We start from the raw sequence: 26,242 nt of genomic DNA, 5'->3' as shown, positions 1-26,242 counted from the left end.
CTTCATCCAATGTCGACGCTGCTTTCGATATTGAACTGCCTGTAAGAGCTTGGCTCACAATGTCTCGTGCTCTTGGTGTACCCTCCAGCAAGATAAGAACTTGGGACTTTAAACAACTACCAGTTGCTTGTTATCTATCTTCACCATCACTGCTTCTCTCGTATAAACGGACACTTTGAGGCTCCCGGTTGCAGCAGCCAACGGTGTTCTGCTGCGGGCCTAGCTACCTTAGCTTTGCTCCCTGCCCTGCCCTGCCCTGCCCGTCCTGCCCCTTTGGCCCCTTATTACATACATCAAGCATCGATATCACGTCCTCGCGGCCTGCTTCTGACCCATTCATTCGCTTCCAATTCTCTTCTCCTTCCTCGGCCCTTCCGTGCCATACCGAGGAATTAGTTCCATCGGCATCTCTGCCAAATAAAACCAGCCCAGTGGCGCACCGTTTCTTGGACCCTGACCAGCCAAAAAGCGATTTGATTTGTTATATCGCCACCACCTTCTTTTAACATTATAACGTTCGCTACTTTTGTTTATTTCACCCACACCATTTTCCATTTTTATTCTTGTTTGTTTCAATCTCATGTCTCAGACATCATTATCGCCTACCAATGATTCCAAGATGAACACGGCTACAGCGACGGGCACTCGCCTTGATGACCCCGCGAATGGCGTCACTCGCAGAACAGGAGGGGAGGATGGGGGAGTTGTGAAAAAGACGGACCAATTGAATGGCAATTCCAACACGGAAACAACAATTTCAACACCAGAGAAACCGAAACGATCATATCGCAGCAGAAAGTACCGCCATGTCGAAGCTATTCATTCTGAGTCGCAACCCTCATGTCTTAGCCATGACACAACCGAGACGCCCAGCTTTTTGGGGTTTCGCAACCTCATGGTGATTGTCCTGGTAGTTGGCAACCTCCGTCTTGTCATTGAAAACATTCAAAAGGTAGCCGGCTCCCTTGGTTTTCACCAACGATTCCCCTACATTCACTGACATAAAACCCCAGTATGGCGTCCTCATCTGCCTCAACTGCCACGACTTCCGCCCCACCGACCTCCAAATCGGCATCTTCCTCTACTTCCTCATCCCCTGCCACCTCTTCCTCGCCTACTTCATCGAGCTCGTAGCCGCCCACTCAGCCCGCAGCTCCCTATTCCCAAAACCCAAACCCTCCCCCTCAGGAACCTCCAGTCCCACCGAAGCCCAGCTCTCCAAGTTCCAATCCACCTGGACCCTCATCTGGATCTTCCACGCCCTCAACATCACCACCTGCCTTGTTTTGACGACTTACGTAGTCTGGTACCACGTCCACCACCCCCTCATCGGCACCCTCTCCGAAGTCCACGCCATCATCGTCTGGCTCAAAACCGCCAGCTACGCATTCACCAACCGCGACCTCCGCCACGCCTACCTCCACCCCGTCACTGGTGAACTCGACGCCCTCCCGGAATTATATAGGGAGTGCCCCTACCCCAACAACATCACCTTTACGAATCTAGTCTACTTTTGGTGGGCACCAACCCTAATCTACCAACCCGTCTACCCGCGCACCTCCAAAATCCGCTGGGTGTTTGTGGCCAAACGGCTCGGCGAGGTTGTCTGCCTCTCGGTGTTTATATGGTTCTGCTCCGCGCAGTATGCCGCCCCGGTGTTGATCAACTCGCTCGATAAAATCGCCTCGTTGGATTATTTCAGTATAATCGAACGCCTCCTCAAACTGAGCACCATCTCCCTCGTCATCTGGCTAGCCGGATTTTTTGCATTATTCCAATCCTTCCTCAACGCCCTGGCGGAAATCACAAGGTTTGGGGATAGGAGTTTTTACGAAGCGTGGTGGAATAGTGAGGGGTTGGGGATGTACTGGCGGACGTGGAACAAGCCAGTGTATCAGTTTTTCCGGCGTCACGTCTATTCCCCTATGCGCTCGAGGGGGTACACGCACAAGACTGCGAGCTTTGCGGTTTTTTTCCTGAGTGCGGTTTTGCATGAGTTGCTGGTTGGTGTACCTACTCACAATCTCATCGGTATTTTCCCCCCATCCCCCCTTCCTCCCCATCAAAGGTCGTGATGCTAACGGATAGTAGGTGTCGCCTTTCTGGGCATGTTCTTACAGCTACCCCTCATCCAAATAACCCAACCGCTGGAGAAAAGAAAGTCGTCGAGCGGGAAGCTGCTGGGCAACACCATCTTTTGGGTCTCTTTCACGATATTCGGACAGCCGTTCGCAGCGCTCATGTACTTTTATGCTTGGCAGGCCAAGTACGGGAGCGTGAGCAGGCAGCAGCAGCACCAGAGCGTCCAGGCTGTTTGTCCCGCTCCTCACTGATTTCTTTTTTTCCCGTTATATATAAGGGAGTGATCGTACAAGTTGCTGTTGTATATAGCCGGACAGTAATGACAAGTAGATGGAAATGAGAAAATTCACACGTTTTAATACACTAACCACCACTTTGATCTCAAAAATCATTCTCTTGATCCCTACCCTACCATAATCTATGATACAACCCCCCCCTCTCCCATTTTCCAATCCCAATCCCCCCCAATAACCCAAACCCAACCCAACTCCAAGTCCCTACCAAACCAACCTGCCGACCTCAAGGAACAAAAGGAATCTTGGTCCCCACCCTCCTCCTATAATCAACATACTCCTCCCCAAAAAACCTCACCAGCGCCTCCTCCTCCACCTTGATCCTCCCGCTAAAAAACTTCCACAGCACCGCCGCATACCCAACAAAGCTTACCACGTTCCCCATCGTCAGCTGCGTCCCCAGCGCCCACCAAAAGAACCCAAAGTAGCTCGGGTGTCTGAACGCCGCGTATATCCCGCTCGTCACCAGCACATGGCCCGCGTTCCGCTGGTGCTGAACCAAGTGGTTGAAACTAGGTCCAGCCTGGCACATGGCCACCGTGCGGACCGTCTGTCCAATCACTGTCAAGGCAAAGCCAGCCACACAAACAAGTTTCCCAATGTGAAACGGCGCCCACTGTGCGCTTGGAAAAAACACATTGGCGACGAGGCACTCGAGCGTGGCAAAGGAGTGGGCGATGGCGTAGCCGGGCCAGTTGGCCGTGAGGAGAAAGGACGAGACCTCGGCTGCTCGGGTGTTGTACGCGGCCGTGGTCCAGAATTCGAGAAAGTGAAAGGTGGAGAGGGAAGCGAGAAAAAAGGGCAGGCGCCAGAGCGGGGAGGAGGTGAAGAGGAGGATGTAGAGCGTGCTCGAGATGCCAATCGTGAGGGCTATTCCGAGGCAAAAGGAGCGGACGGCGATCCCGGCGAGGGACTTGGGCTGTCGAGGGTAGTAGAGACGGTCTGGGTTGTTGTAGGCCGGAGCGCTGTCATTTTCAGAGTCAGCTTTGGGATCCTCCTCGGTGGTCTTGGCGCGTTCGACAGGATGGATCTTTCTTTGTGAGCTTGTCGAAGAGGTCGTCGAACTACGGCCTGTGACCTTGCGCGGAGATGGCGCCTGGCCGTTGAGCTCGGTCGTGTGAAGGGTTGCGCGCTTGGGTTCCCCCATGGCGTTGATGCAGAGGTCGAGGTGGACAAAGTGGTTGAAACGGGTTGGAGAATATCAGACAATTATAGACTTACCTGTCAGGCACCCATGCTCGGTATGTTCTCTCCATCTGAAAGCGGTGCGGCTCGGAAGATGGCAGCTTGGAAGCCTCGTGCAAACAAAGGCCCTTGCTGTGCGCTTTCTTCTCCTAACCCATTCCCCGGTGTGATTGCTAGTATTGTAGCGCAAGTATTGTTGAACTCGCTGTTGTTTCTCTTCGTCTTTGAGAATTTGGCTGGATCGTCGTCTGTCAAGCTTCTGAGTTTCTGAGTGTCGGATCGCGTCTCTGCCCTGTCAACTGAAGATTTGGGGCGCCGGCAGGCATGTTAGAGCGCCCCCACCATACAGGGGTGGAACCCCGTTATGACGCCATAGCTGGGATCTCTCATGCTGCATAAATCAATGGAGCTGTCTCAACTTCAACGTCCTGAGCACTGAAGCACCTATCCATTGAAACAGGCGCAAGCTTTTCTGGTCTCTCTCTCGTTGTGTTTGTCATGACGGTTGACTGGGCTTACTGTTGACTCTGTCAAACCCAGACAAAGAGTGCTACTCAAGCCCAGGAAGCGCAAAAGCCATTGTCTCGGCGCCAGTTACAGACCGCCCTGGATTCTGAAGGACGCGACCAGCAGCACCAAGACGTTGACCCAGCCCCATACAAACGGAACCCAGGTCGACATGGTGAAGTTTCCAGCAAGATAGCCAGCACCGACCCTGCAAACATCAGCATATACACCCTGACCAGCAATAGCAGGGAACTGACATCAGCCCAACAACACTGCCGGCTATGACAGCTTCGCACGCAGCGATAAAAGCATAGATCAGGGGCACAATCCAGAGATATTTCCAGGTAGACCTCCTCTTGCCGATCTGCATCAACACGGCTACACCCACGGCGCCCAGATGAAACAGGCCATAGAGGATGAGGGTCCAGTAAAGCGTAAACTTCCAGATGTCGTCGAGTTCGTAGAGTGCGACCTTGGAGTCCTGGGGCGGCCAGAACAGGGACGGGAACGGCGGTTGGGTATAGCCTGGAGGAGGAGCATCGCGTCGGATATGGCGACTGCATGGTCAGGTTAGGATACTGGCAACGATAGACAGCATTCAGGGGGCAAACTCACGATATGCGGTCCATCGCGACCAGGCAGCGCCAAGTTCCGGCCGTGTCGTCCGTTGCAGGAATGGAATCAGTATCGCCGGTGGATCAAGCTGCAGCTGAGGCCCGTAGTTATTAGATGGTGGTTGGTGCTGAGTTCAGCGCATCGGGGCACTAACAAGGCAGAGCTGGGCGAGCTTGGTTAATGCATAACCCGGCTATAAGCATATGCCTCGGCACCGACGACACACCCAGGCGCGGCGCACCTTTGATGCCGAGCGCGCGCGCCTGCCCCTCGACTTTTGTAGATTCACTGCCTTTTCAATATCAAACTGTAATTCTGTCGATTCGCTCATTGTTCTTCTCACTATTGGTGCTGCTTGTTCAGAGTTGGACTGTTTCCCCGTCTCTCTTATGAATTAATCCAAGTTCCGGTCGACCGCAACCCGCCATGTCTATCGACCGCCTACTGACCAAGGTCCTGGAGCTCTACCAAGACGTTCACGACGATGCGCGCACCGAGCAGATTTACGGGTCAACCACGGCGCTGTTGACCAACCTTTCGAATCCCCTGAATCTTTCGCTGCTCACCTCACAACTATTGATTGCGCCGGCAATATGGGGCCGTCCGGATGCCATGCGCACATGTTATCGGGTCATCAGCATCTTCAACTCAGCCGCCATTCACGTGCGCCGGAACGAGCTTGAGAACGCCAAACACAAGGGTCCGCGGGCGGGTGGCGGCTTGGGCAGTGACGCATGGGCAGCAGCGGTTCTGAAGGGAGCCGACGGTCAATCAAACAGATGGCAGCATCTTTTGGTGTTTGCCGGTGTGTTGATGGGGATGGAGAGCGGGAACCGGAATTCGTTAAGCGGAGGGATGCGCCGGACGGTTGAGCGTGCTGTTGTCACGGCTGCCAATCTTGCGCTGAGGAAGAATGAACCAGTCCCGCAAGCGCCTGCTGGGCCTGTCACTTTGGCGCTCAACTTTACGTTTTCCTTGCTGTCGGAGTCATCACGCGCCTCGTTGAACTGCGATGCTCTGATCCCGGCTGCGACGACGGCCATGTTTGGTGCTGATGGTCTTGAGGATGGGTATTTTCTTGGCGCCGTTGATATCGATGTTCGGCAAGCTGTGGAAAGGTTCACGTGGGAACCAAACTCGCCGTCATACCTCCATATCACCCAGCTGGAGAAGAAGCCATTGGTGTCTGGCCTGGGCCCCCTTTCGAGGTTGCTGGGGTACGCGATTCAGAATGCTCGGGATTCACAAGTAATCCTCCAGCTTCAGGATGACTTGATCGCGTTTACGGGGAAGCTGTTTCAGCATTGGCAAGTAAACAACAAGCTTTCTGAGCTGGAGATCTCCGAGGAAAGCATCTACCTCACTCCGGAAACCATGTCAGGGACATGGGAGGGGCTCTGGAACTTCCTCAAGAAAGTCATGTATGCCATCGTCGCCGTCTCGCAAGCCGTCGTGGCCCGCAGTCTTCTTGACTGGCGCCTCAAGAAGCACGATGTGGCGCCAGTGGTGGCCGCCAAGACACTACACACCCTTCGAAACCTTTACTTTATCTCTTCCAGGAACGGAAGCGACTCCTTCCAGGTGTACCAGTTCACCTACCTAACCTCCCTCGACACACTTTCCCGCTTCGGGGACGCCTCAGCAGCGTTCCTGGAGGAAATCAAACCAAACACCGAAGGCACAATCCCCTTCCATCCCCTCCACCGCACACTCGACTTGTTCTACCTCAACGTAGCCGAACACCTACCACTCCACCTCCCACCAGAAGCGTGCGACAAGTTGATCATCCAGCCGGCAATCACCTACCTCACCAACGCAGCAGCGCCCCTATCACCTCGCATGATGGAGCTGTTCGAGTCAGCCCACAGCGCGGTTTTGTCGGTCTTATCATGCCCACACAACGCACCCATCACCGTCAAGATCGTCCCATTCTACGCAGAAACTTTGTTTTCCTCATTTCCCAAGCACATCTCCCCACGGCAATTCCGTCTAGCATTCAAAACAGTCATGCAGATTTTATCACCCCCCTTCCCTATTGCCGCCAGTCATCCACAGCTGGCGGAGACACTCCTTGAGATGGTCCGCTACCGAGCTAGTATTGCTGGACAGGATCCTAATGGGCAGGCACCGCTTCCGCCGCCGCCGGCTGCCGATCCCCTGGAGGCTCAGGAGCCGATGTCGGAGCAGAGCACGCTTGTTTTGACGTTGATTGATGCGTTGCCGTTTTTGCAGTTGGATATCTTTGAGGATTGGATGACGCTTGCTGCTCACGCGGTGAACGAGATTAGGGATTCTGCGTTGAGGGAGGTGGTGAAGAGGAGGTTCTGGGAGGTGTTGGTGAGTGGGGAGATGGACGTTGAGAGGGCCGCTATCGGGGTGGCGTGGTGGGGGACGAAGGGGGGACGGGAGGCGGTCTTGTTTGGAAGGGCGCCGGAGAGGCAGGAGGAGATGTACATGATGAGTGGGGCGCTTTCGAGGCCGGAGAGGGGGAGTAAGTTGTGAGAGAGACGGTGTTGCGAGCCCTGTTTTGGCGATGGGACGTAAGAGCTTACGTGGGAGGGGCGGACAAGGGCGGTTTCAAGGCTGTGGGTTGTGTGTGTGCCAGGGACATGTTACGGGTTTGTTCGGGCTCAGCTGAGGAGGACTCGCTCCCATCGCCGGCCCGTGTGGAATGATCCGGTGTTCTGGGAGACACGGCAGTACCACCTGGCCGGTCCCGATCACACTTTGATCAGGCGGTCAGCTCGTTTCATACCGGAAACACTTTGTCCTTCCAACCGAGAGGGGTTGTCTGGTGTGGGAGCTGGGAGGGGGGGGGAGGTGATGCTATATGTCACAGAGGCATACACATGTAATATAAGACCCCGCAAATAGGGGAGCGCAAAGGGACTTTTGTGTGAACGGGACACAAAGCGGGTTCTGGGATGATTAATGAAAGGACCTTTTTTTTTTTTTTTGGCATCCTTGAATCGTGTGAGAAGGTGTATATATACTCCCGTACCTCCTCGTCCTTTGAACCCCATCATCACCTACCTACCTATCTCATCCCATCATACACATTCAACACCGAACTACACCAGTCTGTTCTTCAGGATGTCTCAATACTTTCGCCCCAACGAGCACCCCACCGGGGTAGGTTGTTTATTTCCAATCATGTCGATATATGCTAACAGAATAGCACACCTCCCTCCCTAACACCACCACCACCTCCACCACCCAACCCACTACTTCCACCACCGAACCCACCACCACAACCACATCCCCCGACCAACCCTCCACCCGCACCATCACCACCCCCTACTCCACCCTCGACCAAACCACCACCCTCCCCACAACCTCTGCTCCAGCCGAGACCTCAGCCCCAGAGACAGTTTCCGGGCTGGACCAGGCACACGTTAAGCGGCCTAAGCTCACCAGTGAGGAAGATGAGGAGGGGGCGGAGCTGGAGGGAGGAAAACAGAAAGATGGCAGACAGGAGGGGGGGAGATTGGGGGAAAAGATCGAGGGACGGATTCGGGGGGCGGTGGGAGGGGTGTTTGATGATTTGAAGGGGGCTGTTGGGCAGGGGGGGGAGAAGGAGGGTGAGGAGGGGAAGGAGGGGAAGAAGGGGTTGGGGTTGCTGTGGAGTTCTTAGGGTTGAGGGGGGCGTGGTAGGTTGGAGGTGGTGAGTGGTAAGTTCAGGTGAGAGATTTCCCAGGAAGGGCTCCCCCTGTGGACCTCAATGGCTTGCGATGAGGGAATTGCAAAGATGGTTGCTGGACAAGTGGAGGCAAAGCTGTCGTGGCAGCTGATTTGGGTTTGTGAGGGTGAAGATAACATTTGCTTTGCCGGTTGGAGGGCTTGGAAAGGGAGGCTTTGGCTGCTGGGTCTTGCTGGATAAGTGGAGGCGAAGCTGTCATGGGGGTTGATCTGAGTTGTGAGAGTCAAGATGACGTTTTGCTTGCTGGCCGGAGAGCTTGGAAAGGGGGCTTTGGTTGCTGATTTGAGCCGCAAATGGGAGGAGGTCGTGGCTTGATGGAAAGATGTGAATCAGATAGGCGTAATCTAAGTTTTGTTCAGGGTGATTAGACTTTGGAAGATTTTCTTTATTCAAAGTATGATTTTGTGAGGTTATTTATTTATACCTATCAATACCAGCCTCACTCTTGGCCACTCCCTCTCTTTACCACTCCCACTCTTCGCCACTCTCACTCTTCGTCTCTCTCGCTCTTCGTCCCTCTCGCTCTTCGTCTCTCTCACTCTTCACCACTCTCGTCACATCCTCGTCGTCGCCACCACTCCAGAGATTCAGCAAAAACCATCCATTGGACTCAATCATCAAAATGTCTAACCACTTGCCAACGACCTACTACCGGCCCAGGATCGCCTCTGATCCCGCCGTTGTCGAGCGCCTAGAAGCGCAGTTCCGAGAAATCAACTGGGCGGTGTACACCAGACGCATCGATTTAACCCACAATGAAGTGGGCTTGAGGATGTGGAACTGGGCCAATTGGTTCAAGCAATGTGCTGAAGCGCGCGGGGAAGTCATCAACTGGTCGCAGAACCCGGCCTCAGATGGAGGCGTCTTCGAAGACAGAGCCACTCCTGTCAGTGGACCCTTCGAAGAAAATGACGAGGCCACAGAAGCCCTCAAGGAGGACATAAGGGAATCTAGAACGGACGTGGAGAACCCCAATAAGAGCCTCGAAGAGGCCATGGGAGACTTGAATAAGACTCTGGAGAACTTGAATAAGACGATTCAAGATTTCAACAAATGGATGCAAAACTCGCTGAGGGATACGAAAAACCTCGGTAAACAGGACAAGCCTCCCACCTTCAACTTTTCTTCCACCATCACAGGTGGAATTTAGGCTGTTGGTACACAGATCAACACACCGAATTTGACAGTGAAAGCTGAAAGTCCAGCTTCTGAGGCGGGTTTGTCGGTTCATGAGGCCCCCAGAACTAAAGGCTTAGCGGAGGGGAAGCCAGTCGCTTCTTGTGGGCAGCCTTGGGGTCCCTGAGGAAGGATAGAAGGATGGAGACATTTTTAGAGGATTGGCTAGTGATGGTGAATGTGTTTTTTTTTTCTTTTTTTTTTCTTTTCTTTTCTTTTTTTTTCTTTTGGTGTAGGAGATATTGGTTTGGTGTGGTTGTTGCCATGGATGGCAATCTCAGTTAGGGTTGGGCACGTTATAGACAAAGAAATGGAGATTGCTGCCGACAGATACACCCCTAAAGTGGAAGCTTAGATAGGTATGGTATAAATATCACCACGATTTTTACTCTAACTCTCACCCCGCTCCAGGTGAGCATAGTACTGTAAACTTAATGGCGGTTAAAAACTCGTTCAAACAACTCAACCTTGTCACCCGTTGAATCAAACGCTCTGTTATCCTGAGCACAATTTAACTCGTGCACGCCATAGACAGAAGAACAGAGACTGCGACAAAATATCAAGTCCTCAAAAGATAGGTATAATATAATGCCTTTATTTTGCCCACAGCGTGTCCCGTTATCAGACTAGAACACAATCACCTTCCGAGCAACCTGTCAGCCAATACTTTACTCTCTATACTCTTGTATATTATTCCCAGCACCTAGGTAGGTAGTCATACAGGAGAGACTGGACAAGACATATGATACAACCTCTTCGCAATCATACCATCAAGCTGGAGAGCTGCTTTGAGCACCTAATCACTGGAGGCCCTAGATCTACCACCTTTTCAAAACGATACGGTCTCAGGTGTTTCACCTGCGGTGGCCTGGCCATGAACCTGATGGCGAGTTGTGATTTACCGAAAGGTTGGACCTTAAAGAAGGAGAGTATGGGATTGAGTATTTCATGTATCTATTATTTCAAAGTCGAAAATTCCAGGTTGGTATGGAAATGAATTGGAAGTTGTCTACCTACTTCGACTGTGCCGTGCTTTTGGTGTCCAAGTCTTCAGAGAAGTGCTGTAGCAACCAGGTGCTTGACAGCCTTCCCACTCTCCCGTCCTAGACAAAATAGCCAGTCATGAAAATCAGCTACGTGTGATGACGGTTGACCTCTACCATTCTGGTGAGGAAATAGGTTTGTTGACTATCATTCAAGTTTTTTTTTTGGTTGTTTTTTTGGCGTGTGGACTATATCCCGCCTGTTGACTAGGGTATCCTTTGGTTTCTACTAGCTCCCATTTAAGGCTTCTTGACCATCTTTGAATGGCTTCAGACTAAACATAAAGTGTCATTATTTACCTATCAAAAGGGGAGTCCGCTGGATGATGTAATTCCAGCAAGCTGTCCGGTGGCCAGCTAGGAGTGGTGCAACGCCGGTTTGTCAATGACCCACCAAAACTCCTGAGAGGGTATTTATACTTCTCAACCAAAAACATTGCGCTTGTTCCTCTTTCCCCTGTGCTTCATCACAATCGAACTCGCCTTTATACCTTACTACTGGAAGCTGACCACTTTCTCCATCATGCCAAACACCGCTTGTCGTGGTCATTGAAAGATGGGACAGGGGATGGGACCGGAGGCAATGAACTACCTGTCCTCCGTAGTCCTGCAAAGGTACTTCGATGCCACATAGAGTAAATTCATGACCGAAAACCGAAATCGACTCCCGCTTTGCACCCAGACCGAAAAAAAGGCTGATCTCTACCATTCCTGGGCTCACTACTGGCTTGATATCTCTGGACATTCAATCGAGCGGACCAAGCACTACGAGACTGCGAAAACACCAAGACCGAACATGAAGCCAACACCAGCGGCTTAAACGACCCCTTCTAGTCGCCAAGCTACATCAAAAGATCAAAAGCCAAGCAGAACTCATTGAACAACTCGAAGACCTGGTCAACAAGTTTGAGCCGGCTTTCTCAGCTGTCACGACAGCAGCAGAGGATTCCACCTCGACTCTCACCCGGATTGCAAACACCACTATCCCTCCTTTCATTGGCAACCAGGCCAGCACACCGACCACGGCCGCAACATCAAGTCCAATTCCCACGCCGGCCACCTCCACCGCGTCCACCCCGACACTCAGCCCGAGAACCGACACGCAACTCCCACGCCAATGATCCCCGTTCACCCTGACCATCGACACAACCGCCACCTCTAACAGCACCCCGTCTTGCCCCGAGACCACCTCGGCCACCACCCAGCCTGACCCCAAGACCACCTTGAACAACAGCCAGTCTCACCCGAAAACCACCTCAACCACCGTCCAGTCCACCCACAATTATACCCTCACCTACCCCATCCCCAGCCGAACCAATTGTTTAAACCGAGCAGTCTGCTATTCCCTCTCGAGAAATAGTGACATTTTTAAGTGCTCTGGGTGCTCATTGATGCTACCTACCGAGGTACAGCGGCGAGATCAACTACCGAGAGCACGGTGCAACAACACCAATAGGCTTCCGATAGCTAGAGGTGGGCGGTAAGAGGGGTTGATATGAGATGGGGGGAGGAAGGGGGGGGGGTGTGATGTGTTTTGTTGAGAGTTTGTGATGTGGGCTTGATTTATTAGTAAGCGAATGGAAATGTAGAGAGGTTGCGAAGAAGGGATGGTTAACAGGCCCCTTCTCACTACCTGTCTTTTTAAAGCACTGTTGACCATCTTTCCAAGAGTCTGAACCGTATACTAAAAAAGCCTGTTGGCTATCTTCAATATCGGCTCAAGACCTGTTAACCCAGCCCTTGTTCCCAACCGCAGTCTCTATTTCGTTGGGTATCAAGGATAGACTTCTTACCTCTTTACTCAAGCCCATGACATCCTTAAACTCTGCAAAGTTCTCTTAATCCTGTTTTCTTTCTTCTCAACTCTTGTTCTCCCCTCCCCCCGTCTCTCTTCATAAGCAACCCGCAATAGAACCAGACCGTAGTACATGGGGTTTTGATCCTCAAGTCATTTCAAGGATTTCCACGAGAAGGTTTTGAGCGGCTACAGCATTGCATTCCCGACTTCCCTCTGGAAAGGTCTGATACCGACAACAGCCCTGCGGTGGACAAAAATATCCACATTTCACGACAGCAACCACCCCCTTCCCCCCTTCACCCCCAGGTTAAACTTCAGCTGTCCAAGGAGAAGGTCAATAGGTTAGGCAAAATCACAAAACCTCAGACTCAAAAGACCATAACTCAATTTCATCGATTCTTTTATCTCCCCCACCCCAACTCTCTCTCTAAATAAATTAACAGAAATTGACGCAAGAGACCAAAATATACACCCCTGCCTGACTGACATAACCTACACAAACTTGATAAACCCCCAACGCCGAAGCAATCCCCATCAACAACGACAGCAATGACAGCAAAAACACCCCCCTTCCTTTGAATTCTTTTTCAATGCACTCGTTAACCACTACAAAGATCAAATTTTATACCCCCACCAAACTACCATAAAAAGAAAAACCCACGCTTCCCATCCCATCCCATATTCCCCCATCATAATACACAAAACCTGCCTAACAAAAGTTCACCGCAAATAAAACCACCCCTCCTGCTCCTTCTCCCCCCTCGTATTCCCCACCAAACCCAACCCAGCCCAAAACCCATCCCCCCCTCGTCCTTGCGAACTCCCCTGACTTGGCCTCCCACCGCCCTCCACACTCTCCAAAACCTTCTCCTTCCCCTTCCTCTTCTCCTCCTCCTCCTCCTCATCCCTCTCCTCCTCCACCAGAACCCCCTGCACAAACTCGATATCTCCAATCGCATCATTAAACACCCCCGCCACCCGGCTCAGCACCGCCATCCTGTTCCAGTCGTGCCTGCTCTGCCAAATCTCATCCATCAGCTCCCGGTAAATCTGCTCCAGCTGTTCAATCGAACACCCCGCTGTCCTGTCCGCCAGAATATCCAGAAATTCTGACAGCCGACCCTCGTGCAGGACAGGTTGCTGAGATGAGTGGTGAGATCCCTTTGATCCCGGGGTGGGAACACCCGAAACGACGGTAAGGGGTCCGGAAGTGGTTGTTGTTGTCGTTGTTGTTGTTGTTGTCGAGGGGGTGTTTTGGGAGGGTTTGCCACCGCTAGAGGAGGCATTCTCGTCGTTGAGGATGTTTGCCAAAGGTGCTGCCGCGGCCTTTGGCGCGGGTTTTTGCGACGAGGTCGGGGAGCCTTGTTCTGAAATGGTAACACGGTTGACGTTGGACAAGGGATGGGAGGGCGTTCGTTGAGCTGTGACCTGCGGGACGCCACCCCTAGGTTGGAGAATCCCTTGTGCTATGCCCGCTGCCTGGGAGTGCGCCCAGGCTTGGCTGCTTGATGATGAGCCTTGGCTGTGGCTTTGTCCAGCCAGGAACCCGCTTGGGTGGATGCTTTGAGACTGCGTGTCTTCCAGCTGGGACGTCTCGTCAGGGTTGTTCTGCCCCGTAGTGCCGTTGGTCTGTTGTGTGCTCCAGTTGTTGGAGTGGTTTGTCGACGGGTCCGACGTCTTGGTCGTCGAAGCATCATTCAATAATGCCGACGGTGACATACCCGGCGGAACAGAGGTGATAGCAGACCGCTGCGACATATTCCCCGCCGTTGCTCTCGCCGAATCACCCAGCGGACCCCCAACATTCCTAGGCATGGGCCACTGCAGCGGCGAAATCAAATCCCTCCCAGTCAACGGCTGAGTATCCTCATCCATCCCACCCATCTGCACATCCCCATCACCCACCTTCGACGCCGGCGTGCCGTTCGTCAACGGCCTCGACTGCGTCGAATCCCCATGGCCCCTAGAAGGCGGACTCAAAATCGGCTGGAACCTCGCCGCCGTCGTCCCCGCATTGCGCGAAAGCGGCAAACCAATGCCCACGGGCCCCTGAGAGTCACTATCCCCATCACCCGGAATATCCGACTGGATCAGATCAATAACCGAGTGAACAACCTTCCTCTTCCTAGCCTTCTCCTCCGCCTCCCTGACCCTCTGCAGCTGCCTCTCGTAAATCTCGTCAAACCTGATCCCCTGATTCGCCAGCGAGGTGCTGATATCATGCACATCCACCTCGACGTTAGTCCTCAGCTCATTGGCCTTGAGTGTCCTGTCCTTGTCACCAATATTCTTCGCATCCAGGTAAAGCCTGTTGATGTCCTTGTAGAAATCATGCGGCCGGGCATAATACCCATTGGCAAGCCTCTCCTCGATGGTGGTGGTCTCCAAATTGTAAAAAAACTTGCCCGTGGTCGTGTCCCTGATGCCCTCAGTGCCCTCCTTGTCCCGTGCAATCTCATACGGCCTGTGCTCGCCCTCGGCAAGATCAGGCCGGACAAAGTTGGGATCCTGCTCATCAAACAGATACGCAATCTGTTGAAGGGGAATGACCGGCTGCCTAAACTTCCGATACTTGCGGTGAATCTGATCCATAATCGGTTGCAACCGCATTTTCAAAAGATTGAGGTGGTGCAAGTCAGCCTTGCGCTGAGCCTTGATCTCTTCCTTGGTGAGGGTCCTCGGTGGTGGAGGGGGGGCAACAGGGAGCTCTTCAATAACCCGCTTCTTGCGGTTGGCAGGGTCGGGGAATTCGTGCGGCGACTTCCTCAGGTGAACAAGCAAGTTCTCAAAGAACTCGAGGCGGTATGATCTCTCAGGAGGCTCAATCACGGCCCGATTCTTCTTGGAGAACCCAAACAGCTTGACCAAAAGCTCTGGATCAAGTAACTCAGGAGTGCACTCGGCAGTGCCCAACAACAGAACCGGGTCCGACGGCGGGATGCGCATGATAAGAGTCTTGAACATCTCAACAGCCACCTCCGGTATGCTGCGGAACCAGAGATCAACATTAGGAATGAAGATAACCGCCGGTTTGTGCCTCTTGACCTCGACAAATCGGCTGGCAATCACTTGCTCAACAGGCTACCAACAGTTAGCAATCATCCCTTCACATCATCCCAACAAGATAAAAAAACTCAAAAAAAAAACTCACCCTTCCATCCCCAAGTAAGCTCGACACATCCATATTCTCAACATGAACCCCCTCCAAATGATGCAACATGGCAGCCGCCAAATAATTCTGCCCCATCCCCGGCAGCCCCGAAATCAACAACCTCGGCCTGAAAACTCTCGACCTTCCAAACTCAGCATGCGCCGCCTCCCGCGCAAAACCAGTATCCGCATCGGCATAAGGCTCATACATGGCCTCCTCCAACGCAGTGATCTTCTTCTCCCGCGGCAGAATATTATCCAACACCCCAATCAAAGCCTTATGCTGGTTCCTCAGCAGCGGCTCAATCGTCCTCGGGAGCGGCACCGCCGACGACGAAGTCGACCTCTCAGACGAGGGAATCATCTTCTTGACCGAAATCATAAAGTCCGTCGCCGAAATCGTAATCTTGGAAGGGTCGACAACAAGCTTCTCCTTGGACGAGTAGATTTGCGGGTAGGTCCTCTGGATGGCATTCAGTGCAGCCTCGGTGCAGAGTGCTCTCAGATCAGCACCTCCGTAACCCTTGGTGTTTTCCGCCAACGCCCTCATGAACTGCGGAGACAGACCCCAGTCCTTGGTGTGAATGTCCAGGATGGAAAGTCTGCCTTCCAAATCAGGCAGAGGAAAGTAAAATTCTCTGTCGAAGCGACCCGGTCGGCGAAGAGCAGGGTCGATGTTGTCTGGTCGATTGGTCGCACCAATAACGATAACCTGACCACGACCATCCATACCATCCATCAGCGCCAACAACGTCGATACGATACTGGCATGGATCTGCTCCTGCTTGCTGGATCGCACGGGCGCGAGGCCGTCGATTTCATCAAAGAAGATGATGCTGGGTTGTGTCCTCCTCGCCTCCTCAAACAGCAACCGAAGTTGCTTCTCAGCCTCACCCACCCACTTGCTGAGGGCATCAGCACCTTTTCGCATGTAGAAACTGATCTTGCGGCCTCCATGACCAACAGAGTTGGCAAGCGCTCTGGCAAGGAGCGTCTTACCAGTGCCAGGTGGACCATGAAACAGCACACCTCTAGGTGGCGTGACGTGGAACCTGGTAAAGAGCTCAGGATACAGCAGCGGAAGCGTAACCATCTCCTTCAGCTGGTCGATATGACCCTGCAAACCGCCAACTTTGCTAAAGTCGACGTTCATATCAACACCGAGAGGATCGGCGTCAGCAAACGCCTTTTGATTCTTGACCTTGCCGACTTGGGGAGTCGCGCTCCCAATACCTCCAGGCCCATCATTATGGGAACCGAGAGGGTTGAAGAGACCGACTGGTGGCGCGGCAGAAGTAGGCGTCATGCCGACGGTACCGCCAACGCCAGAGCGCATGTTCATCTCGTCGTCACTACTGTCAGAGTCTACACCACCGGTAGCTCCAGTGCCCCATGGTCCGTTGAGTAGGGAACCAGCCCCACCACCACCGCCGAACGGACCAAACGTAGTGTTGAGAGCACGCTCCCAGGCTTGAGTGCCGCCGCTCTTGCCACCTCTGCGGTTTCTGGCAGGCGTGGCAGCTGGCTCGGCATCATCATCCTCAACCTCGAAAGCAGCAGGGTCGATGGCAGGTATGCTGTAGTTGACCGGCTTTGTGCGACGCTTCTTGGTTTCCCGTTCCTCATACTGGATGGACGGTGATCTGCGACGAGTTCGGCGGGGCCGTGATCTACTACTTTCACGCAGCTCCTCCAGCTCTTCGGCCATCTCATCCTTGTCGAGTTCGATTTCTTCGTCCCCGGAATCTCGCTGGTTACGACGGCTCCGTCGACTCGCAGCTCTAGAGCCGCGACCACGACGAGGTGTGGGAGTGGACTCATCATCCTCATTGGGTGCCTCCTCATTAGGAGCCTCTGACGCAGACATGTGATCGGCAGATTCTTCACCAGGTTCGAAGTCGCTACTAGGCTCTTGCAAACTTTTCTTTCCACGAAGGCGCGATTTTCGTGTAAGACGGCGACCCCCTCCGACGGTCTCCGGTTCTGGTTCCGCAGCCTCCTCGGCGGGCTGTGACGCAGCTGCTCGCGCACCCCGTGTCCTTCTGGTGATTGGAACATCGTCATCATCGTCATCTTCATCATCGGCTGCTGCGGATGGCGCGGCAGATTCGGCGGCCTCTGCAGGTTGATCTTCCATCGGAGCATCTTCATCTTCTGGCTGGGCTTCTGGGACTTCTGGCTCGACATCACCACGAACTGGAGATGGTTCCTCTCCCCGACCCTTAGTCACGGACTCTGCCTCCTCTCCTTCCATAGCCGCGGCAGGTTCCTCGTCCTTGGACTCGCTTTCTTGCGTTGCTTCCTCGATGGTGGGCTGGGGTGGCTGTTTGAGGCCTTTGCCAGCTCCGCGGTTTCCGCGAGTCGCACGAGCCAATGCTTCTGGGCTCTTGCTCCTAGAGGCTCCCCGAGCTGGCTGTGCGTGTCTCCCAGAGTTGGTCAGCTCAAACAGTGGCTCCTCGACCTCCTCGGTACGGGCGCGAGTTCGGCGCGTTGGATGAGCAGGTGCCGGCGGTGGCTTTGATGGTGGCTCCTCCTTTCCACGCTTGGATGATCGTTGTGCTTGTGCTGTCTTGAGCACAACAATTCTTGATGGCTTATTGGCCGATTTCTTTGGGGTTTTCTCCAGCTCGCTGGCACTGTCACCGGATTCCTTGATCTCCTCCTCCTCTTCAGCGCTGCTTTCTCTGTAGGATTGGTGCTTCACCGCAGCCTTCCTCGCGCGGCGACCGGCGGCATTGGTGGGCAAATCTTCGTCGGACTCGTCTTTGTGGTCATCATGGTCATCGTCGGCGAAGGAATCTTCCAGGTCGCTATCCTCAGGCTCATCATCGTCTTCAATATCGGACCCTCTGTACCTGTTGGATCGCTTGCCGCGAGCGCCTCCTCCTGTTTTCTTGGTCCTCGTCGACCGCGACTTCTTGGCGCTTCGTCGTGGCGCTGGTGCGTCCTCTGTTGGATCAAAGTTCTCGTCCTCCGAATCCGATTTGTTAGGGTCGAATCCGTCAAGGGGATCGCGTTTGCGCTTTGAGGGCATCTTGACAGTTCCTCTTTCGATGGGATGGGATGACGCGAAAGGCCAAAGTTTGATGGTACAATGGTACAACAAGGGTAACGTGTGTCGTTAATATCAGGACTCGAGACTGGAAAGGTGTGCGGTTAGCATCAAGCAAGCAAGCAACATGCGCTGATGTAGGATGCAATCGGCACGAAGCTATGACTTCGATGGTAGCAAGGGAGGGATACTCACGTTGTTCGCTCAGGTCTCATCAATTCATAGGCGGCATGAGCGATCAAATGGGGTATACAGAGTCGGTGTAAGTCGGGAGTTCACGACTGCGGCTCTTGGACATGGGATGAGGCAGAAGTGGTCGTGAATGGGCAATCGCTTGGAACTTGCAGTTGGTTGAGGTAAGCTGAGCTCGTGATGGATGATTGATGGCGACAGATGCATCGATGGATGCGACGCGAAAAAGAAAAAGGTTGTCGTCCCAGCAATTGGTAATTGTCGCGAACGGAGCAAGACGGGGAGGTGTCTGCTCTGCTTGGTGCAGAGTTGATGGTGGTGACGGGACGAGCACTCTGCTTGCTCTTGGATTTGCCCGTGGCGGGTTAAACCAGTCTGAGTGCAGGAAAAACGCACTTGTCAGGGCGGAGGTTCGCGTGTTCTGCCTTTCGCGTGGTGCCCGGTTGGCTGCTGACACGGCCATTCCAGCCAATAAGAAGCCACGAAACAGGGCATGAGTGGAGTCAGAGGCCCCTGCAGGCAGCAACCCATTGTGAATCACTTCAGAAAAATGGCAATTAAGAAGCGCTGTGCAGTCAGGTCGACGCGTCGCAATGAAAATCATCAATTGTGCTCACCAGATGCATCAAGAGCAAGATGTAATGGTTTGAATCAGCAGCGCTCATTATGCTGTCTATTTTGATTGTTTCTACTGTCTCTCATCATCAATATACGATCTGCCATAGCCAACCTCCAATTCAACAGCTTCACAAAAAGAACGCGTTTCAAGCGCAGTCAGACGTGTCTATCGCGACAGTTACAATGTCGTCATGGGATCGAGTGTGCAATCGAGAAAAGGTGGTTGCGGTTGTGTGGAGAGAGAACCCGACCAGATTCCCACGTGGCAGTCGATGTGTGCGGCTCAAGACTCGCCCCGACCAGCACCCGACCAGGGGATCCGGTCGCCGAAGAACTGCCCTGCCCCGTTGGCTTTTGCCTGCCGTGGACCAGAGTCTGTGTGAGCGGTTGAAAGCGCAGGGTTGACTGGGCTTGGCCACTCTCTGCTTGGGAGGAGGCGACGGAGAGGGGGAGGGGTCTCTCCTCTGCTTTGCTGGAAAAAGGGGGAGGGGGGTTGAACAAACACCGTCCTTGCTGGGTGCACCCCCGCCTTCTCACCCCTTTGCATATCACAAGAAACCAGAGCTACCTGCAACCGGAAGAGCGTGCAACACAGATACATGTCTTTGCAGAGACGGCAGAAAGATCGCTCTAAACTTTATTTCACTTGTTTGTTTGCCACATTTGTGACTCGACTTTAGACTAACAACTCCAACGCTGTATGTAGCATCCCCTTCTCTATGTTTCCGCCTGTTTCTCTCTACTGAGCCCAGGGTTTTTGGTGATGTAAGTCCTGGCTTGTTATTTGTCAGGCTCACCACCGCTCAAGCAGAACTGCCCGTCAAAATGCACCTCCACACACTCTCCTGACCCGTCCAAAATACGCCTAGCAACATGATTTTCCCAATCCAGCGCCTGATTAAAGCAACACTGTTTCGTTGCACCTCAACCAATCTCCCATCACCGCACCGCACCGTTTCTTCTCATTATCTCCGTGCCCCTGACCGAATCCTGGGGAACACCAGTGGCAGCTGCAACTTGGCAATATGCTTCATGACGCCGCCAGCCTTGGACTGCTTGACCCGCGCACCCACCTCCATGAAGTACTGGGCAAGCTGCTTCTGCTCCAGCTTGAGATCCTCTCTCAGGTCGTTCATGTTGACCTCAAAGTTGTCAATGATGCTGGCAAAAACACAGCAGTGCGTCATGAGCAGCTCCATGTGCTCCTTGCGCATCACACCATTATCTGAGAATTTTCGACGAATATTCTCAATGACCACCTCGGGCGCTGGGGACAGAAGCTCTCGAAGCTTGTCCCTTTTCGCAATGGTCTTGGTACCACGCTCCCTGCCCTTCCCGGTAGTGACCCAGAGGATGATGACCCACAACAGATATCGCAAAACCTGCAACCGTTCCTTGTCCTCCTTGTTGGCTGCCACACGCGCAATGCGGTGGGCAACAAAACGCGAAGGAACGTTGACAGCCTCGTTGTTGCGAACAGCTTCCTGCCAATCCATGACCGGCACCGCGTTGAGAATCTCGGATCCGATGATCTCTCTGGGGATATACACATCCTGGATGTGCTCGGCATTGTAGTTGCCCTTGGGCACTGGTCTGACCTGATCGACAGCAGCTTGCAGCTCCTCCTTAGTGGCCGATTTGGCGAACACCTCCTTGACATTTTGCAACATGGTGTTCTCAGCTTGTCCCAAGTTGTCGGTCGAGGCCATGATGGCATTATCGGCGACGGACTTGAGCGCCTTCTTGGCCTTTCTAGTACCGAACTCTTCGCCGAGCGCTGTTCTCCTCTCGTAGTTGGTCTGCACACAATGGTAAGCCTTGGTGAGCACCAAACCAGCTCTTCCATAACAGAATATACCTGAGCAACATTCTCCTCCCCTGGTTCCTTGCGCTCCTCTTGTTGCGCTCGAACCTTGTGTCGCACCATCATCTTCTTGGCTGAAATGATTTCGATTTCCTTGGTCTTTGGATCCACAATGGCGAGATAGTGATTGAGCATTTGCTCGGTCTCGCGGGCCGTGTAGTCTATCGATACGTGTGTGGAGGAGTGGAGAGCCATCTCGGGCGCTTGGGGAATACCGCCGCTCTTTCGGCGCTTGTTGGCCTGTTGGGGGACCTTTTCGTAGACATCGAATGCGTGCTTGTCGCGGAGAAGGAATCCTGGTGTTACGGCTGGTTTACCAAGTCAGCACAGGTCTCTGGAATCAGTCAAAATGCGCAATCGTCCATACCTACGACAGGAGGTGAAACCTGCGGCGTGTGGACTTTGGTTATTGAAAACTCCATGGCGGCACCGGCGCCCTCAGACTTCTTCTTCTTGGACTTTGGAGTGTCATCCTCGGCTCTCCTTCTCTTCTTTTCGGATGGGTCGCCCATTTTGACTGTGTGGAATTGCGAATTTGGGTATAACTTCTCGGTTCGTAATCGCAAGGTGGTGGCAGATGGAGCACAAAGGGTGCAGCGGGCAACTTTTTTCTGCCGGAAAATAGACCCGCTGCGGGTTCACCGCTTTCAAAAGTTCCGGGCTTCCCCACACCCATCACCCACCATGACGAAATGCAAAAGTCGCTAAAATACTGGGGTGGGCTCGAGTGAGCTTGAGCTTCAAGTGAACTGGGAGCTTGGGCTAGTTGCTGTAATTATTCGATCTTGATGAGATTAGCTAAATACCATAGTCGGCGCATAGGACTCGAGTTACCTTGTTCAGCCAGACAGATCGCGTCGAGTCGCAGTATCGTGACAAGTTACATTGACCACCAATGGGTCTTGACAGCTGATTTAAGATAAAACATGAAAGCAAAGTTCGCTGCGACTCTGGCAGCGAAAAGTCGAGAAAGCAATAACTAGGGCACACGACTGAAACACAATTTGATCACACGAGCACGCAACAGTAGAGCACAAAGTGTTGTTTCTCAAGCTCGAGATATGTCAATTCTTGCAAACCATAAACCCCAATCTGCAGTCCTATGAAATAGCATAAAGCTTGCCCAATGTTCCATAAACGCCCATATTGTCCTCTCAACCCATGATTGGTGTGCAACCAGCCATATTCATTTTTTCATGATCCATCAGACCTCCGCGCAGTGAATGCCATTGTTGTAAAGTGTTGTCCCGGGGAGAACGTGGTTGCTGAAGACTCGGGGTGGTTGCCGAGACCTATTGGCCCACTTGACGACGGGCAGAGTCAAAGAACGGTTTGCGTCGCCGTGGTAGTCGAAAGGGACGACCAAGGTGCTGAGTTCGCTGATGGCCCAGGTTCAATTGTTACTGGGAGACTGATTGAGGTCGAGAAAGCGAGTCGTTTATTTGCTGTGGGCGACTGTCAGTAGCTGTAGTAGACCAGGAATGGGTGGATTGTGCGACTTACGATCTGGCTCTCATCTTTCTTCTCTTGCGCTTCAAGCGTCTAACTCTCTTTTTTCTCCACTTCGCTCTCATCTTGACTGTTGGTGATGTGTTAATTAGCACAGGAAGGCGAGAGGGTGTTGTTGTTGTCGAAGGGCACCTACATGTTACTTCGCAGATGAGTGATTGCGTTGGTGATGAGGGAAGAAAGAGGATGCTTTTTCGGGAGGGGAAGTTGACTTAACTAGGTAGGGCAAGGCAGGGCAGGAACCCTGTGGGGCAGATCAGGTGATTTCTTTGAACAAGGCCCAAGCTCCCTTCCCGTCTGTGCGGAGTGCTGCGGGAACTGCTCTGTGGTGGGGGACAACTCTGGTCAGCTGCCAGCGACGAACAGTGGCCGACGTCATTTCGGGTCACTTTGCTCACCCTTCCTTGTTGAACAGCAGCAGAGATGAGATGGACGGGTCTTCTCAATGCCCAAGAAGGACTTCTTTAAAGTGAGAGAAGCATTTGGGTGACACGGTACAGCTCCTTGTCAAGCCTAGCGCTGGACATTGCGTCCAGAGCTAATTATAAGATTCTAACGTGCAGCTTTTGCATCCATACAAACAGCAGTTCTTCGTTTAAGTTGGAAACCTAAGCACATGTCCTCGCAACTGTAACCAAGCACATGAACAGTCAATATATGTTTTCAACGTCTCATCACAAGCCTGAAATGACCTCACCCTCCAAAACACGACCACCACGAGAGACCTTTGCTGATGCACACCAGGACGGCACCGCCCTGGCCAGGAAAGTGCACACAATAGATGGCAGCTGGTTTCAGTAGGTCTAAAGAGTACCTGGCCATGGTGACACTATCCAGCCCAGCATCGCCAACCAAGCCCTCCTCCCCATCCGACATCACCACACCTACAACTTCGCCCCATTCTCCTTCCTCCAAAGCTTCCCCCACTTCGGATCATCCCCATTAGCCAAAACCTCCACATCCCTATACGGCAACCCCAAATGCTTGTAAACAAAATGGAACCTATCACTCCCAAAAAAGGGCTCCCCCTCCCCTTTGTCATTCGTAGCCCATATCCACGGCGCCCCAAAAGCCCCCTTCTCCAACGCCTCGTCAGTCGTCTTCTTCAGCTTCCCTTTAAATTCTTCTGCTTGAGCCCCCTTCATAATCTCCTCCACCTGCTCCGCACTGAACAACTTCTTCTTCTTGACATCATTCGCCGTAGGACCGGAGAACCCCTCCGGCACAGCCAACAGCGTTGACTTGAGGTTTTCAGGGACAGTAAGGTTGAGATTGGGAGGTGACCAAAAGATGTGGAAGAGGTAAAGGAGGGTTTGGTCGAAGGTTTCTGGGGGAAACTTGGACTTGATGCAGTGCAGGGCACGAAGGGGAAGGATGGTTTTCCCGTTTATAAAGAGGTTTTCCGGGAAGGTGATGTTGAGGGGACTGCCGTTGGGGTAGGTGCCCTGGCGGGCGATGGAGCGGGCTGCGTCGAAGGGGCCGTGGGCGGCTTTGGCGGGGAGGGTCCAGGGGGGTTTGTTGCCTGTTGCTTGGTTGAGGGCGCCGAGGAAGGTTGGGTGGAATCTGGGGGGGGGGTGTTTAATAAGGGAGGGGATGAGGGGATGGGAAAGGGGACTTACTCGACGGTTACACCGTGGGAGGCGAGGATGGGGCGGTTGCGGAGGAGGTCTAGGTATGCGAGGTAGGAGTATAATGAAGCTGTATGTGATGGTGAGTGATTGATATGAGGGTGGGAAGGGATTGAGGGAGGAGAACTGACCTATGTCAAGGTAGCAGTCGATTTTACCGCCCATCTTGACTGTTTTACATGGGTATGGTACAATGAAACGCTTCAATAGTGATACAGACACACACGAACGCACTTATATGTAAACATATAGATATAAAGATGAAAAGCACTGTGAAATAGGAAACTGGAGGTTTGTATAAGATGCCTGGGACATTCCCCAGGTTCCACCCCCCCCCGCATTGTTCAGGGGGTGATGGTTCTGGGGAAGCGTGCCAAAAAGGGGAAGGGAACGGCGCCACTGCCTCGGCTCAGCCGCCCCACTGCCGGCCGGGTGCCTTTGTGAACCCCCAGCCTTTCGTTGACAACTTCATGATCAGTAATCCCATGGGGATATCTTCAAACTAGGTGGATATTGTCAAGTAGAACTTGCCGAAGATTTCGGTTATGTAACTTTGATGAAGTTGTATTTATTGAGCTGCTTTTGATGGTTCTTGTTGTGCTTTGACCTTCACTCGCGATCTCACCACTTACACGCCCTCACGCTTAACAGCTCGGCACTTACACCCCTGACCCATCCCTTCAATACCACCAAGATGTCAACATCGACCAAGCCCATAGCCCTCGTAGTAGGCGCTTCAAGGGGCATAGGCCGTCAAGTAGCCATCGACCTCGCCAAAGCTGGCTACCATGGTAAGCCACACCACCACCATCAACGCCAGTATCACCACCACTAACACCCCCTCCAGTCATCGTCTCCGCAAAATCAACAACCCCCCTCTCCTCCCTCACCACCCTCTCGCCCTTCCCCCCCGACCCCAACTCCCCTCAATCAACCATCACCACCGTCGCCCTCGAGATAACCCAGCTCGGCCTCTCCGCAACCGCGATCCCAGTCGACACAACCTCCCAAACCTCCATCGAGAATCTCATTCACGATATCATCACTGTATGTTGTCCCTTCCCCATTTCCCATCACCCACAAACCCCCAACCACCACCTTTTCACCCCACCAGCTATTTCACCCTACCTCTCACCACATCCCAAACTAACCAACCCCCAGTCCCACAAAAGACTCGACGTCCTAATCTACAACACCGGCGCCATTCACTGGGGCCCCCTCTCCACCACCCCCCTCAAAAAATTCCTCCTCCTCCAATCCGTCAACCCAACCGGCCTCTACATCACCCTCCACCACTCCCTCCCCCACCTCAAATCCTCCCCCCTCGGCGGCCGGATAATCGTCGTCTCCCCGCCAATCTACTCCCGCTTCTTCCGCGGAAAAACCGCCTACGCAATCGGCAAAGTGGGCATGTCCGTCCTTGTCAAAGGCCTAGCAATGGACTTCGACCGAGAAGCCCTCCCGCTCCCTGACAAAAACCGCCAAAAAGGTATGGCCATCACCGGCATCTGGCCCGCCGTCGCCATCGAATCCGCCGCGACAGAACAGTTCACACGACGCGACCAAGAGTATAAACGGGATTTGAGAAAGCCTACTATTTTCTCTGACGCCATATTGGCAATCTTGGACGCGCCGGCGGAGAGGGTGAATGGGGAGTTGTTACTTGATGAGGATTTCTTACGGGAGGAAAGGGGTGTGACGGATTTTGGAAAGTACTCTCTGATACCGGGGGCGAACCCAAAGAGGATTATGCCAGAGGTGTTGCCTGATTTAAGGGTCAAGGAGCAGGATGATGAGGGGATGAGGATTGATAGTTCCAAGCTTTGAACA

At 53.1% G+C, this 26,242-nt stretch overlaps 10 protein-coding genes across 10 annotated transcripts; 4 read left to right on the top strand and 6 right to left on the bottom strand.

The window, feature by feature from the left end:
* Positions 1–60: 60 nt before the first annotated feature.
* Positions 61–2,470, top strand: QC764_709700 (uncharacterized protein). The gene is made up of 3 exons (XM_062950591.1): positions 61–952; positions 1,014–2,031; positions 2,092–2,470. The coding sequence occupies exons 1-3, from the start codon at positions 581–583 to the stop codon at positions 2,331–2,333; spliced, it is 1,632 nt and encodes a 543-aa protein (XP_062796620.1). The 5' UTR covers positions 61–580; the 3' UTR covers positions 2,334–2,470.
* Positions 2,471–2,580: 110 nt separating this feature from the next.
* STE14 (farnesyl cysteine-carboxyl methyltransferase) lies at positions 2,581–3,631 on the bottom strand (the record flags this gene model as incomplete). The annotated part of the gene is made up of 2 exons (XM_062950590.1): positions 2,581–3,340; positions 3,597–3,631. The coding sequence occupies 2 exons, from the start codon at positions 3,629–3,631 to the stop codon at positions 2,602–2,604; spliced, it is 774 nt and encodes a 257-aa protein (XP_062796619.1). The 3' UTR covers positions 2,581–2,601.
* Positions 3,632–4,154: 523 nt separating this feature from the next.
* On the bottom strand, positions 4,155–4,813 carry QC764_709680 (uncharacterized protein; the record flags this gene model as incomplete). Its single annotated transcript, XM_062950589.1, has 3 exons — positions 4,683–4,813; positions 4,325–4,624; positions 4,155–4,275 (listed from the first exon to the last, which is right to left on the bottom strand). Exons 1-3 carry the CDS (start codon positions 4,694–4,696, stop codon positions 4,155–4,157), a joined length of 435 nt encoding a protein of 144 aa, XP_062796618.1. The 5' UTR covers positions 4,697–4,813.
* Positions 4,814–5,108: 295 nt separating this feature from the next.
* On the top strand, positions 5,109–7,184 carry QC764_709670 (uncharacterized protein; the record flags this gene model as incomplete). Its single annotated transcript, XM_062950588.1, has 1 exon — positions 5,109–7,184. One exon carries the CDS (start codon positions 5,109–5,111, stop codon positions 7,182–7,184), a length of 2,076 nt encoding a protein of 691 aa, XP_062796617.1.
* Positions 7,185–7,613: 429 nt separating this feature from the next.
* Positions 7,614–8,659, top strand: QC764_709660 (uncharacterized protein; the record flags this gene model as incomplete). Its single annotated transcript, XM_062950587.1, has 2 exons — positions 7,614–7,814; positions 7,861–8,659. 2 exons carry the CDS (start codon positions 7,614–7,616, stop codon positions 8,314–8,316), a joined length of 657 nt encoding a protein of 218 aa, XP_062796616.1. The 3' UTR covers positions 8,317–8,659.
* A 4,460-nt stretch (positions 8,660–13,119) lies between these two features.
* Positions 13,120–19,148, bottom strand: YTA7 (TAT-binding protein-like protein 7, AAA ATPase; the record flags this gene model as incomplete). The annotated part of the gene is made up of 3 exons (XM_062950586.1): positions 18,797–19,148; positions 15,551–18,689; positions 13,120–15,480 (listed from the first exon to the last, which is right to left on the bottom strand). Exons 2-3 carry the CDS (start codon positions 18,581–18,583, stop codon positions 13,120–13,122), a joined length of 5,394 nt encoding a protein of 1,797 aa, XP_062796615.1. The 5' UTR covers positions 18,584–18,689; positions 18,797–19,148.
* A 795-nt stretch (positions 19,149–19,943) lies between these two features.
* RPA49 (DNA-directed RNA polymerase I subunit rpa49) lies at positions 19,944–21,787 on the bottom strand (the record flags this gene model as incomplete). The annotated part of the gene is made up of 3 exons (XM_062950585.1): positions 19,944–21,210; positions 21,270–21,583; positions 21,643–21,787. 3 exons carry the CDS (start codon positions 21,785–21,787, stop codon positions 20,377–20,379), a joined length of 1,293 nt encoding a protein of 430 aa, XP_062796614.1. The 3' UTR covers positions 19,944–20,376.
* Positions 21,788–22,479: 692 nt separating this feature from the next.
* On the bottom strand, positions 22,480–22,849 carry QC764_709630 (uncharacterized protein; the record flags this gene model as incomplete). Its single annotated transcript, XM_062950584.1, has 2 exons — positions 22,480–22,654; positions 22,779–22,849. The coding sequence occupies 2 exons, from the start codon at positions 22,847–22,849 to the stop codon at positions 22,480–22,482; spliced, it is 246 nt and encodes an 81-aa protein (XP_062796613.1).
* Positions 22,850–23,668: 819 nt separating this feature from the next.
* On the bottom strand, positions 23,669–24,806 carry QC764_709620 (uncharacterized protein; the record flags this gene model as incomplete). Its single annotated transcript, XM_062950583.1, has 3 exons — positions 24,544–24,806; positions 24,404–24,482; positions 23,669–24,347 (listed from the first exon to the last, which is right to left on the bottom strand). The coding sequence occupies exons 1-3, from the start codon at positions 24,575–24,577 to the stop codon at positions 23,669–23,671; spliced, it is 792 nt and encodes a 263-aa protein (XP_062796612.1). The 5' UTR covers positions 24,578–24,806.
* Positions 24,807–24,846: 40 nt separating this feature from the next.
* Positions 24,847–26,239, top strand: QC764_709610 (uncharacterized protein; the record flags this gene model as incomplete). Its single annotated transcript, XM_062950582.1, has 3 exons — positions 24,847–25,203; positions 25,260–25,459; positions 25,574–26,239. Exons 1-3 carry the CDS (start codon positions 25,107–25,109, stop codon positions 26,237–26,239), a joined length of 963 nt encoding a protein of 320 aa, XP_062796611.1. The 5' UTR covers positions 24,847–25,106.
* Between the last annotated feature and the right edge of the window lie 3 nt (positions 26,240–26,242).

This window comes from Podospora pseudoanserina (assembly GCF_035222485.1).
Source record: "Podospora pseudoanserina strain CBS 124.78 chromosome 7 map unlocalized CBS124.78p_7, whole genome shotgun sequence".
NCBI classification, from domain to species: domain Eukaryota; kingdom Fungi; phylum Ascomycota; class Sordariomycetes; order Sordariales; family Podosporaceae; genus Podospora; species Podospora pseudoanserina.
This window is presented reverse-complemented; position numbering and strand designations above follow the sequence as displayed.

Coding starts and splice junctions, on each gene's coding strand:
- QC764_709700 (XM_062950591.1), top strand. CDS start 581: ATGTCTCAGACATCATTATCGCCTACCAATGATTCCAAGATGAACACG. Junction 953..1,013: donor TCATTGAAAACATTCAAAAG/GTAGCCGGCTCC, acceptor ATAAAACCCCAG/TATGGCGTCCTCATCTGCCT. Junction 2,032..2,091: donor ACCTACTCACAATCTCATCG/GTATTTTCCCCC, acceptor AACGGATAGTAG/GTGTCGCCTTTCTGGGCATG.